The sequence below is a fragment of the Talpa europaea genome (assembly GCF_964194135.1).
Source record: "Talpa europaea genome assembly, chromosome: 4".
Taxonomy (NCBI): Eukaryota; Metazoa; Chordata; class Mammalia; order Eulipotyphla; family Talpidae; genus Talpa; species Talpa europaea.
In genome coordinates, this window is record NC_140070.1 from 86519645 (window position 1) to 86534556 (window position 14912).

The window sequence follows — 14912 nt, forward strand, 5'->3', positions numbered from 1 at the left end:
TGCTGAGGCTGAAATTCATATACTAGGTCTCCCAAATGCTATTGTATTCTAGCTTACATTTTTAAATCTCTTGGTTTAACAGTGCTAGGAATTGCAAGGGATGTGACGTTCCAACTTTCTAGCTAATGTTGGCGATGTTACTTAGTAATAGAAGGCGGGAATTTTACATTGCGTCTTGAAACACATTGCCTTTTCAGGTACTAATAGTTACTGAGAATTCCATGTATAACAGTACTGCAGGGTATTAATACTCTGACTAGTACACAGCCCCCAAAAAATGCTGCCTGAAGAACTTCATTTTAATGTATCTTATCACAGATTTATGTATAACTTGGATAGAATTCTGTCAAGTACAAAACCTTCATTGAAGGACATCTTGCAATAGGCAGTTTATTAAATGAATGGATCCTATTGCATTCACTTATTACCTGAGATCCCATGATTTTGAAAATAAGATCACAAACTAGGCAGTTGTTCTCACAATTTATGCCTTGCTCTACTCACTACATATTTCTGTGTTTTGCCTTGGCAGATTATTTCCTTGCATTTTCAAAGTAGGGAAGATATTCAGACTAAGGATGAGAAGTAAATCTTGCCAATATGAATCAAGTTCTATTTCTGGACATCTGAATTACCAACCGAGGGCTTTTTCATTAACTCTTTTATATGAGACCTTTACCTAATTTCAATCCATATACAGTTTGTTATTTTAGAAACTGTACCCCTACCAAAAATACTGCTTGCTAAAATATTAAATGATATATATGAAAGGGTACTATGGCATAATGGCATAATGCCCAGTTTCTGTGTATAATTCTTAACTTCATCACGTCATAGCGTGACCTTGGGTGGACTACTTGATGACAACTCAGCCTTAGTTTTTGCATCTGTAAAATGGAAATGATAATTATAGTATCCATTTCATAGGTTTGCTTATAGAGTTGAAATGAGATGACTTTGTGTGTGTCTGGCACATGGAATTCCCTCTGAATAAATACTGACTTTTATGATGATGGTCTGTACTTTGACACAAAGGAACCAGGCAAGAAGTAGGAAAGTTATTTAGTAGGTTAGTGTTTGACACCTTCTGGAATTCGCTCTGAACACCTGATACCCAGGTCACTTAAGTAGCTTCTAAGACTCTCGGTTCCCTACAGGATTTTCCCACTCCCTGAAAGTATAAGTTCTATTTAGTATATTTTGGTAATTTATGTTTTCAGACTGAGAACATTGTTGCCATTAATTTATATGGAAAATTTTTGAGGCGACCAGCTACTTCTACAAATTTTCTCTCAAGTAAGATGTATTAAAGGTGTTAGCAAGAGGTGTTAGCAAGAGGTTAGCCTGGTTATATCAGGTACTTGTTGTGAATGCTGTGGTGTTCAAGTGTTCTGGGATGTGGGGAGAGGAGGTGGTTTTGCAGGAGTGTTGGTTACTGATATGATTAATTCTGACCTACTAATGCAGAAACCTTGATTCTCTTGTTTTCTAGGGATTGTTTGCTGAAAGGGAGACCATTTCATCTTTTCCGGTTACTCATCCAGTACCATGAGCCTGAGCTTTGTTCTTTCCTTGATACAAAGAAAATTACTCCAGACTCCTATGCACTCAACTGGGTAATAAAGTGAAAGTAGGAACACTTAATGAAAAATAGATTTCTGTAAACTATAGTTAGGCTGTTTCCCCTCTCCCCCAAGGAAAAGAGAAAGTACTAAATTATAGACCATCACCATCACTAAATCACAGGAATAAAGTTATTGGCACTTCAGAAATGCTTTTTTTAATGTTAGTTCAGATTATTTAATATAAAGTTTAACCTTTAGTTTTATAAATATATGTCACATATTTACCTATAAGTGTGATTAAATTGTTCGTGGTCTCTGTAATAATTGATATCCAGTCATGACTTAAGATTATCAAATGATTTATATAAAAATACATAAAGTACATCTAAGTGCTCTGTCATTCTGTGTTTGCTTTTTTATTGTGAAGTTTTATTATTCTGGGTCAAACCTTTTGTTCTCAGGATGTCTTGCAACCAACATTTGTTGGAGATCCATAGTTTGTATGGATTATGTTAATTAGAAATTAAGAATCAGAAATTTATTAGTTCATTTATTAGTTCATTTAGAAGTAATATAGCCATTGTATGTTAACATAAATAACCTATCTTTTAAACGAAAAATAGCTATATTTCCTAAAAGATAATTAGTGAGAACAATGGCATTGTTTTATATTTTTGTAAATCTCATATACATTTGACTAGATAAATCTGGTGATACTATATATTGTGTAGGTATTGGAAAATTCTGTTGTCTCTGTGAGAATAATTATGGCAAACCAGATAAAGCCTAATAATTGTTATGAAAATAGTTTTGACATCATGGACTTCCCTATTAATACTCTTAAGAATTTCTGTGCATCTCAGATACTTTCAGAATTGCTCTTCTAGGTTAACTCGAATATCTTTCTGAAAATATATATTTAAAAATTAAACATATTCCTGGATCCTGTCTTACCTAACTTTTCTTCAGAAAGAATCCCATTTCTGCCAGTCGTTAACTATCTGATTTAAGACACAATCGCTGTACTTCGGTTTCTTCTATGTAAAATGGGAATTTATGCTACCTATTTCAGAGAGTGATGGGATGAATTATTTCAAGAATACTAGATTAATCCTTGGTGTTGATATCAAATTTTAATTAAGTACTAAAACAACTGTTTTTTCTTGAGTGTGTTCCCCAAATAGTTCATTCCTTCTACTACTATCCTATGGAAATGACTTTTTTCCCCCTAGTCTTGAGATGAAACAATTAAAACTGATTTCTAAGCCTTAAGAACCCATACCCATGAGCAATGCATTGTTAGCTTTAGTTTAGCTAAGTGACTTCAATGATGTTTTTGTATTGCTATTTGTGTTTGCATCTTCTAATCTGTATTTATAATGGCAATTTTTAAAACAACAAAAAAAACAGTAGCATTACATACTTTAAAAAACTCTGGTGAAGTGTGGTGGCATTTACATGGGCTGTGGATTCTTCGGCTTTTTTCTAGTCTGACCACCACCACTTGCTAGCTCTGTGAGCTTGTGAAGGCTCTTTAATACAAATTCATTTCGTCACCTGTTAAATGGGAAGGGAGAGATTTACTTTGAAGACCTGTTATGAGGATATTTAAAATGAGAGACATTTTAATGAAAGATATATGACAGTAGTTTAGTACATGGCTCAAAATATGTACTAAATGTATTCTCACTAGCTCCCTAGCCTTCAACAATGTTGTAAATTTATACCTGTAGGTGAAATTGTTTCTGTATCTAGTGAAAATTGAATAATCAAAATACATCATTAAATTCATGCAGTTTAAAATACAAGTGAACACTAAAGAAATTTATACATTTACAACGCATATTTGAAGTAGAAAATCCTAGATTTTCCAAAACTTATTGAGGGATATGAATGTCGGATCTATTTCAAAAGATGAATGTAAGCTTTGGGAGCAATTTACATTTATAGTTTCATTAAAGTTTTATTAGGTGCTCTTCACTTAAATTACCAGTTTGATCCTCACAGTTACCTTACAAGTAATAGTGTAGTGATTATGCTAGTTATACTATGGCAAATATCAGCTAGTTACTTCAGATACTCTAGATTAATTATTTCTCTCTTCACAACAATGGTAGAAGATGAGCAGTAGTATTTTTTTAACAGAAGTAGAAATGGAAGCTTTAGAGGTTAAGTGACATACCCTAAGTCACGTAGCTAGTAAGTAGCTCCACTGTGCTTTGAATCCACATGTTCTGCATTTGGATTACATACACTAACATTAAGGTACACAACAGGTGCTACAGGTGATTTAATGTAATGTTACTCTTGCATTTCTTTAATTCTCTTAAAAGTACAAATTATTTCCAATGGTTTATGTCATTTCCTTTTTACAGATTGGAAGCCTTTTTGCATGTTACTGTCCCATTGAAGTCACACAGGCAATATGGGATGGATATCTACAACAAGCAGATCCATTTTTTATTTATTTCTTAATGTTAATAATTCTTGTTAATGCAAAGTAAGTATTAGGTTGCTTAGATATTTCTCCTCTCCATTCTCAGAGTTCTCTGTTAATATTTAACTCAAATTAATTGGATTCTCTTTTACAGAGAAGTTATTTTATCACAGGAGTCTGACAGTAAAGAGAATGTTATCCGTAAGTATCAATGTAGAGAAAGCATTTCAAGTCACTTAATTTTTCAAAATTCATTTTCCTCATCTATAAATTTCAAAAATTAGTTGTAGAGGCAGGATTGGACATAGTGCAGGTTTTCTGATCCAGCAGACCGGGTAAAGGAGGAGAGAGTCCTGGACACCTCAGTGGGTTTTGCAGGCTTTTGTTGGGATTACCAGGTACGCGGCAGGCAGGGGGGCCGGGATGCTGGCAGGATTCCCAGCCCCCAGCAAGTCTTCACTCTTTCTGGGATCTCCGGCCTTCTCTCACATTCTCTCTGCTCTTCTCATGGCTCTGCTTCTCTCTCGGCTCCTCTGCTCCTTTCTCGGCTTCTGCTGGTGTCCCCGTGACGCCTCCCTTAAAAGCCCAGTCTTAGCCCAGGTGAATCCCATCTACCTATGCCCACACGCTACTCCAGGTGCCCGCCATCAGGCATGCATTCAGGACCACAGGGTTCCGTCAGCTATCCTAATGGCAGAAGGGCAGAAAAGCCTGATACTTTTTACCTTACCCTACATTAGTCCAAAAGAGCTCTGAGATTGCTTTAGATTTTATTCATTCTCTAGGTAAAAGCCTTAAAATTTTCCTGATTTTTTTACCATGCTCATGCATTCCTTCATGTTTTCTAATACTTTCTTTCCTTTCCATATACTATTTCTTTGGTTTCATTTTTCAGATAAAACGCCCTCTTCTCTGTCTTGGCCATCCTTCTTCCTTAATTTACCATTCAGTGCTCAGTTATCATGGTATCTCCATTTTGCAACCTTGGTTCTCTTTCTGGGTTTTCCACCCTCCAACCTTTATACAAATTTAGTTACTTCCTTTCTCACACAAGGCAAAGTTCTGTAAGTCAGGAAATCTTTCTTAGTCATTTATTATTTGCAGAGGCCCTGGTACTTAATTGTGTTTGTTAAATAAGTAACAATATGAGTTTGATTTGATTATCTGAGAGGATCATTCACTAAGGCAGAATTGCATTAGCAGTTCCTTTGGGGAAATTCTCATCCGCCCTAAGCAGTTTTAAAGACAGTAACTATTGTGATTCCATTTATATAGTTTTTTTATTATGTTGAAGATATTTTAGCTTTAATATGTAAATAATATCCATCATTGTATTCTTCACTAATGATTTTAAAAATGTATGTAATCTTATTTCAGAGTTCTTGGAAAATACTCCCTCCAGTTTGAATCTAGAAGATATAGAAGACCTTTTCTCTCTGGCACAGTATTATTGCAGTAAAACACCAGCTTCATTTAGGAAGGTATGAGACAAGAAATGACCAACTATTACATTTTGTGCATTGTTTTAAGATTTATGCTATATGTTTTACAGTTAAAATACTCAAGGTTATCATTCTTCCTATCTAGTCGTGTGTTAACAGTTTTGTGTGATTTTTCACTGTATATATTCTCCATAGTGGAGGAACACACATTAAAAAAATAGTACACAAATACGGTAGGAACCTTTATTCAGAATTGACTGAGATGTTTCTTAAATGCTTTCTTTTTATTTAAGATTTTATTTTTGTTTTTGCATAGAAGTATTGGGGTGTAGGCCAGAGGTATGGGTGCTGAGAGGATTCACCAGAGACAGAGTGGGGAGCAGAGCAGGTGACTTAGTGAAACACACTGCTGAGGGGAGCAGCAGGTAGGGTAAGGTAGGAAAAGTCTGCTGTGCCATATTAACTCCCTGACCAGGGATTGAACTTAGGCCATAGTGGTGATAGCGCTGAGACTTAACCCCTAAGTTACCAGGGAGGCCCTTAAATGCTTTCTTGACTTTAAAAATTGTATTACAAAAATTGAATGGAGGATGTATAGTTATATCTTCTTTATCTTTAAGCTTTTCACAACTTTAAATGAAGCAGAGCTGTCTTGTAAACAAAAAAGGGCTACTTAGCTCCATAGAGATCTACAACCTTTCTTAAACCATCAAGTTGCTTTCATGAGAAAAGACACCATATTAGAAACCTGAGTGGTGTGAATGCCTAGAAAGTAAAACTCAAAGAAGCAAAAACTAATAGTGAAGGAGGCAAAGAAGTACCAATTCTCCCCCCACCCCCATCAATCTGTCCTGTTTAGTTTCCTATAGGATAAAGGCAAACACGGCATATTTCAAATGTTAAAAAAATGTTTTCATGTGTGACTTGTTTGACTCTTTTTCCTTTTACTTCCACCATCATTCCTTATACTCCTCCTACCTCCCTGTTAGTTCTAGAAACCTCACTATTTTATTAGTGTCTATTAGCTTTTAGTATTTTACTTTGTCTAATTGTCTGCTACTTAAACATTCAGTATTTGTTTTTGTCATTCTGACTTGCTTTACAACACATAATTCCGTAGAACACATGTTTTCCTGTAAATGGCAACATTTTATCTATCCTTATGGTAGAATAATGTTGTTTTATGGATATACCATATCTTTTTGATCTAGGTCTCTATCAGTGGTCACTTAGGTTGTTTTCATGTCCTAGCTATTTTGCATGATGGTGCAATAAACATTGTAGAGCATCTGATTTTTTGAGCTCATGGTTTCATGTTCTTTGGATAGATGTCTAAGATTGGGATTACTAGGTCATATCCTATTTCTATTTTTAGTTTTTTAAGGCCACTTTCCAAATGGCTGCACCAGTTTATTTTCCCACCAACAGAGTTACAGGGTTCTTCTCTCTCTGCATCCTCTCCAGCAGTTGTTGGGGGTCTTTAAATGTATGTCATTCTTACTGATGTGAGATAATCTCTCATTGTGGTTTTGACCTGTATCACTCATTAAAAATGATGTTGAACATTTTTCTATATATCTGTTGACATTCTGGATATCCTGTTTCACAAATTATCTGTTCAGATCTGCTACCCATTTGTTAATCAGGTTTTTTAAATTATTTAGTTGAATGTTTTTTAAGCCATGTCAGTTGTGTAGTATGTGAATGTTTTCCCCTATTCTGTAAGATGTCTTTTAAATCTACTTACATTTTCTTTTGCTCTGTAAATGCTTTTTAATTTGAGGTAATCCTAATTATTTAGTTTTGCTTTTGTTTCCCTTACCATAGGGATTCAGAAGTATTGTTATCTTTCATGTCATGAAATCTATGGCCAACATTTTCTTCTACATGTTTTATTGTTGCAGGTCTAATTTCTAAGTCTTTAATCCATGTAGTAAAGAGTGTTCCAACTTTTTTCATTTACATGTGTGGTCTTCCAGTTTTCCCAGCACTCTTTGTTAAAGAGATTCTCCTTTCCCCATTATATGGTTGTGGCTCATTTATCTTGAATTACATACTGATATATTAATGGATTTATTTGTATCACTGTGAACTGTAGTTCTGTCCTATTGTTACTGTTTTATTTAATTGAGGTAACATTAGTTTACAACACTCATATAGGTTTCAAGATTACATTTCTTCACTATACCTGCCACCAAATCAGTTATCACCCACTGTGATTGGCTCCCTTCTATCCATTCACACCCACCTCCTTCCCTCTCTGGTTACCACCATTTTGTTTTTGTTTTGTTTTCTTTATATTCCACAAATAAGTAAATCATCTGCTATTTGTCTTTCACCTTCAGACTTATTTCACTTAGTGTAATCCCCTCAGGGTCTACATATGTTATCATAAATAGCAAGATTTCATCTTTTTTAATAATTGAGTAGTATTCCACTGAGTATATGTGCCATATCTTTATTATTCTTGAGTTGCTTCCATTCTTTTTTTTTTTAAGATTTATTTATTTATTCATTTATTCATTTATTTATACAAGTGCTGGGTACAGTCAGAAGCACGGGAGGGCGAGAGAATTCACCGGAGCCAGAGCGGGCAGCAGAGCAGGCAGAAGGACCAAAGTATACTGCTGAGGGAGCAGTGGGTGGCAGGAGAGGTCTGTGTGCCATGTGGGACCCTCCTCCGGTGGCCGGGAAGCAGCCGGGGATCGAACCGGCGCTACAGAGGCTGTGGGCAGCTTAGCAATCCAGCGCTCAACCGCTGCGCCAGCGGGGAGGCCCGGTTGCTTCCATTCTTAACTACTGTAGATTGTGCTGCCATGAATATAGGGGTGCATATGTCTTTTCAAGTTATTTGTCATTTTCTTTGGAAAAATAACATTTTCTTTGGATAAATACTCAGTTGGGATTACTGAATCATATGGTAGTTTTATTTTAATTGTTTAATGACTCTCCTTACTGTTTTCCATAATTGCTTTACCAATTTACATTCCCACAGCAGTGAACAAGATTTTCTTTTTTTCTGCTTCCTCACCAATAATTATTTTTTCTTGACTTTCTGATAATAGCCTTTCTGACTAGAGGGAGATTGTATCTTCCATTTGTTGCATACTAACTTATGTGTTATTTCTTCTTATTGTGTTAGACCCTTAATCATAATGTAATGGCCATCTCCATATTTTATTAGCTTTTTAAATTGAAAATCTATTTTATTTTATGTAAGTATAACTTTTCCTGACTGTTTTTTTTAAATGCCATTTGCTTGTAGGTTTGTCTTTCAGTCTTTAAGTCTATGCCTGTCTTTGGTGGTAAGAGGAGTTTCCTATAAATAGCAGGAAGTTGGCTTTTGTTTTGAAATGCACTCACCATTCTATGTACCTTTTAATTGGTGAATTCAAGCTATTTACTTTTTTTTTAAATATTTATTTTAAAAGATTTATTTATTTATACAAGCACTGGGGTATAGGCCAGAGGCATGGGAGGGTGAGAGAATTCACCAGAGACAGATCAGGGAGCAGAACAGCCAGAAGGACTGAAGCACACAGCTGAGGGGAGCAGCGGGCGAGACAGAAGAGGTCTGCCTTGCTATGTGGGAATCGCCCTGGCCGGCTGGGAATTGAACCCGCACTGCAGAGGCTGCAGACAGCTTCACGGCTCTGTATTCAACCCGATATGCTACCCGAGAGGCCCTCAAGCTATTTACTTTTAATGTGATTATTGAAACATAAGTACTTATAGAGATTCTAATATTTAAAAAAATTGTTTTTGTCTTTTTATTTTTGACATCTTTTTCTTTAAGGTCCCACTTCCATTGTCTTATGTGTTACTTCTGTTATTTTTTAAATGAAGTTTCTGCTGAGGTTAGTGTATGGTGGACTATTTAAGTGGCACATTGAACAGTTTGATCAATGTCCTGATGAGCCACATAGTTTGTCTTATTGTTGCATTATAATATCCCCTTTAGTATGTCCTTTCATCTCTGTCTTTTTTAATTTTTCTTTTCAGTGAAACTCCTAACCCTTCCTCTTCTGTCCTGAATGATAGCTTTGCAGGATAAAGTATTCTAAACTGGAAATTTTTTTCCTTGAGTACTTTACATATCTCTTGTCATTCCCTTCTTGACTGTGAAGTTTTCACTGAAAAGTTCACAAAATGATCTCATAGGAATTTCGTTATAAGTTACTCTTCTTTCTCTCAATGCTGTTTATATTCTGTCCTGGTCATTGGCTTTCAATAGTTTAATTCTAATGTGTCTTGAAATGTGTAGGTGGTATTACTTAGTTTGGATCTCTTTGGGGCCCTTACATCAGGGCATCTGGTTCAGTTCCCGGAGTCATATGGTTTTCAGCAATTATTTCCTTAAATAATTTTTTCACATCTTTCTCTTTTCTCCTTCTGGGACCTCCATGATACAGACATTATTTCCCTTTAGTTTATCCCAAAGAGCTCTTAACACTGTTTTCATTCTTTTTTCCCCTCTTTATTTTTTCTATTTATGTGTTCTCTGCCCTGTGGTTTCAAGCTGTGAATTCTCTTTATTACTTGCATGTGTCTGCTATTGAGGCCCTCTTTTTTTTTTTAATAATTCAGAAGTACCATTTTTTAGGCTAACAGGTTTATTTGTGACTTGTGCCCATAGGGAATTACTATCTTTTTTTTAAGGTCTTCTACCAAAATAATTGCTACTCGGTGAATCATTATGTCACTGAAACATCAAAATGAGGTTAAATTATGTACAGTATAGTGTGTTTTAGAGGGCAGGTGAGGGAGACCTTTTAACATTTCCTTTGAAGTTAATTAGGGACTAACTAATTTGTGTTTCTAGGGACTAACTGCTGTTATTTTAATAATTGCCTTATGTAGACTGCCTTGGTTCCCAACAGTGTTGAGTAAGTCAGACCACTAGATAGTAGTTTAGGGGATGGATGGAAAGAAGTCTTACAGTTTTTTCAGTCTTTTAAGAAAATCAGCTGTTTTTCCCCAGACTTGATAAATAATCTACAGTTAGACCAAGTGTTAGATCAGTTTATAATATAAGGCACACCATATTTTTGTTTATTTTAGTAAAATATCATAAGTTATGAGTAGTAATTTTTGAAATTTAATATTTATATATGTAGGTGATAGTGTAGAAAATAAATGTTCAATGTGTTTTTATTTATGCTTTCACTTGTGTAAACTCTGATAAGGACTTTTTAGAGCTTTTTGCCTGTAATATTTATTCTGATATAATGATACATTTTAAAAATTATATGCTTCAAGAATAGTATACAATTATTTTACCTTTTATGAGATTTAATTTAATAATAATACTTTTGGGAAGAAAGTTGATTTTTTTTCCATGATGTTTTAAAATTTTTCTCTTCAAACAGGATAATCATCACCTATTTGGTAGTACTTTGTTAGGAATTAAGGATGACGATGCAGATCTAAGTCAGGCTCTTTGCCTGGCTATCTCAGTGTCAGAGATCCTTCAAGCAAATCAGCTGCAAGAGGTAAAGAAAATCTATAATTTATAAGAAAACTGTCGCTTTTAAATGCATGGAGCCAACATTTCCCAAGTGTGTTGATTTCTTGCAAAATTAATTTACTACAACAGTGTGACTGTTTTGCTTTCTTTGAATGATAAATGTGTTAAATCTTCTGTCCAAATGGTCATTTTTAACTTGTCAGCTTGTGTGTTACATTTATTGTCAATAATTATTTTTGACAACAATTCTTTTGACACTCAATTTCAGGGGCAGCTCTTTCTTTTCTTTTTCTTTTTTTAATGTATTTTAAAGATTTTTATTTATACAAGAACTGGGGTATAGGTCAGATGTGCAGGAGGGTGAGAGGATTCACCAATGACAGAGCAGGGAACAGAACAGGCAGACGCACTGAAGTACACTGCTGAGGGGAGCAGCGGGCAAGACAGGAGAGGTCTGCTGTGCCAAGTGGGTTTCTCTCTGGCTGGCCGGGATTGAACCTGCGCTGCAGAGGCTGCGGACTGCTTCACATTGCAGCGCTCAACCACCTGTGCCACCAAGGAGGTCCTCTGTCTGTTATCTTTATGGAAATCTAAAGAGTCAATTTCACTAGTGATATTTTTCAAAGTTGTTTTTTTTTTTTCTTTTTAAAGATTTCTTTATTTTTATACAAGAGCTGGGGTACAGGCCACAGGCACGGGAGGGTGAGAGGATTCACCAGAGGCAGAGCAGGGAGCAGAACAGGCAGACGACAGAAATACACTGCTGAGGGGAGGAGCGGGCACGACAGAGGTCTGCTGCGCCATGTGGGATTCTTACCAGCCAGTGGGGATCAAACCAGCACTGCAGAGTGTGGATAGTTTCATAGTGCGGTGTTCAAACTGCTGCGCCACCGGGGAGGCCCAAAGTTTGTTCTTTTTTTTTTTTTTTTAAAGATTTATTTTTATTTATTTATACAAGCACTGGGTACAGTCAGAAGCGCGGGAGGGTGAGAGAATTCACCAGAGCCAGAGCGGGCAGCAGAGCAGGCAGAAGGACCGAAGTACACTGCTGAGGGGAGCAGCGGGCGGCAGGAGAGGTCTGCGTGCCATGTGGGACCCTCCTCCGGTGGCCGGGGAGCAGCCGGGGATCGAACCGGTGCTGCAGAGGCTGTGGGCAGCTTCGCAACCCAGCACTCAACCGCTGCGCCACTGGGGAGGCCCCCAAAATTTGTTCTTTATTCTTAGTAGTGGTACAGTTAATGATGGGTATGTGTCATTTGGAAGGCGGATATATTTTCAAGGTAGAGGGAAAGAGTGAATATAGAAAGATAGGTGTTTTACAATAGACTTTTCACAGCTACACTAATTTATCTGAACTGGTTTTCAGAATTTTCAAAAAACAAGCATCACACATCTTTTTTCTGATCAGAAATATTATGTGAAACCATATTATAAAATTCAGAGACCCATGAGAATTTCATCAGTTTACAAACTCCCCTCATCCACAAGACATTTCTGATGTGAATTGTTGATAAGTTTGTGGAGTTATTGGCAGAATAGGACTTGTGACTAGATTTGTTTATAATTATAATTTTTAAAAGGGGGTTTGATATGATATACCTTAGAAAATTTTAATTCCAATATAATTAGTATTATAGCTCAGACTGATATTCTTTTACATATTTTAAGACTTTCCAGTCAAAAACAGCATAAACGGAATGTTTTAACTATTTTACATGATTTAAATTATTTAATATCTTGAGGTTATTTTCTTGTATCTATACTGATTGGGCCCTCCTAATTCTGTGTGAGATCATTTTTTTACAAACTTGTTTTCCCCTCAGTTAATTGTTATTACATTGTGTAAAATGTAACCCTCATGGCAAATTACAGTATGCCAAATGTTGTTTCCCTTTTAGGAAGGAGTCCGATTCTTTGTGGTTGATTGCCGTCCTGCAGAACAGTATAATGCTGGACATTTATCTACCGCCTTCCACTTAGATTCAGATCTGGTTAGTATAAATACAAAGTGAGATAAGAAACAATTTTTTTTTCCTTTGTCCCCATAAATAAGTATACATATACCAGTCTGCGGATGTTTTTGTTTCTGCTTAAGGGAAGACTTTACCTTTTTAGAAGAAGTGTTGCTTTTAGATTTCCCTGTCACCGGGGATGCCCTTTTTGTGTCATAAAGGATAGATGAAAGCACTGTTAACTGTGGCTTGTAATTGTTTACCATTATTATGTCAGTAAATTCTAAACTTCTTACTGTGACCTACTTGATTTAGCACATAGCATAGTTCCTTTGACTGAGTAAGTACTCTGTGAACATTAGCGCTTATAATTAAGAATTCTGAAAGGTTTTGTTACAAGCCTTTTTTTCATTGTAAGTACTTATGTACATAATAAAATCATTTAATAAGGATAACTCTCTAGCATATAAGTGTTCAGTTGTTAATAAAATTGCTATCCTAGAGTCACATTAATTGAAAAGGGGCATGAAGTAAATATCTCTTGTCAGAGATGCTTAGGACAGTAAATCGGGCAGGGACTATCATCATTTAAACTATTCTAGAGTTAGGAGAGTCTCAGGGGTGGGGAGGACTGAAAAGGAGTAACCCCTTTTGCTGCCTATGAAATCTGCCCTTCTTACCAACTTGTATGAAAAACTTGAACTGAGCCTTGAAAGGGCCTGTAGAAGAGCCTAGATGGTATTTGAGAGAAAGCTCATGGGAAATGAAGCTAGAACAACCCAGAGAGTTTTGAGTGCTGTCGGTGAGGTGATGATCCTAGCTTATTTGCATTCTGAAAGTGAACTCCATGCCTTCCTTTTCTTTGATTCATCTAGGAAGCTTTGGATATGTTTATGCTTATTTTAAAGTCCTATGTTTATGCTTATTTTAAAATTTTACTTGAGTGATTCTTCAAAAAATTCAAAGACTATCTCAAGTTGACTATTATTACTACCTTGTTTAATCTTCTAAACCTTCACTATGTATTTATATATTTCTTATTCACTTCTTTTACTTGGTTTTTCACTTAACAGTTCACTGGATGGAGAGCTTTCCATTTAAGTACATTCTTTTTTAAGGCTATGTAGTGACCCATTGTACATATATACATAATTAATTGCCCAGTTGATGTACATTTTGATTGTTTTCCGTTTTCTTACAATAAAAAAATACTACAGTTAACATCCTTTTGCATATGTTGTGATCTTGTTGAAATATTTCTATAAAATAGACTCCTAAAAGTTGGGTTGAGGGGGTGTGGGGTCATATAAAATATTTCTAGAGACTGTCATATTGCCCTTGCAAAGGCTGAATTTTACAACTGTAAATGAGAATAATTGTCTTTATTAGTGGACATTCCCAATCATTTTTCACTTTACAAGAATGATAAGTGAAAAACAGTGGTAATTATTAATGATGTTGAACAGATACCTTTTTTCGAGTGTTCTATTGAGTTGTAATTTTTTTTTACAAATTGCTCTTTTGTCTACTTTCTATTGGATCTTTACTGTGCCTTTTATGTAGCATGACATAATGGTTTTAACAGTTTTGTAGTTATTGGCATTCTTGTTTTCTTGAGGATAAACAATTTTTTCATTCTTGTATCTCAGTTACCTGGAGTAATGATAATAAATAGGTGACCTCTACTAATTCTATCTTCTAAGGTATATTTCATGGTTTGCCTGTAAGTGAAAAACCAAGTTAGGAACCCTTAATTCAGTATTAAATGTTTCTGGTTATGATATCTCTGTATGAGAATCAGAAAACTACAATAAACTTTTTTGTGGTATTCTCTTTGCATAATTTACTCTCTGTGAATTTCAACTTTTGTTGTAATATATTACAGTTACATATACAAATTTCTGTTATTCTGAAGATTTTGTTTATGAGCTCTCTTTTTCCCTTTATTTACATGGTGGCTATTTATATGTTGATCTTTTTTTTTCCTGGAAAGACATTTCAAATTTTGAAAATGCATGTATAATCAAGGCTTGTCATGCTTTTAATTTT

At 35.5% G+C, this 14912-nt stretch overlaps 1 protein-coding gene across 2 annotated transcripts in view; it reads left to right on the forward strand.

Annotated features, from left to right (window-relative positions):
* Positions 1–14912, forward strand: part of TBC1D23 (TBC1 domain family member 23) — a gene marked incomplete at both ends in the record, with an annotated part of 47199 nt that overhangs the window by 14117 nt on the left and 18170 nt on the right. For both annotated transcript variants that reach the window (XM_084231903.1, XM_084231902.1), the window contains 6 exons: positions 1493–1616; positions 3941–4065; positions 4157–4203; positions 5380–5483; positions 10814–10936; positions 12810–12902. In XM_084231903.1, coding sequence (XP_084088029.1) covers positions 1493–1616; positions 3941–4065; positions 4157–4203; positions 5380–5483; positions 10814–10936; positions 12810–12902 — 616 coding nt within the window. The remainder of the gene's footprint in view (positions 1–1492; positions 1617–3940; positions 4066–4156; positions 4204–5379; positions 5484–10813; positions 10937–12809; positions 12903–14912) is intronic.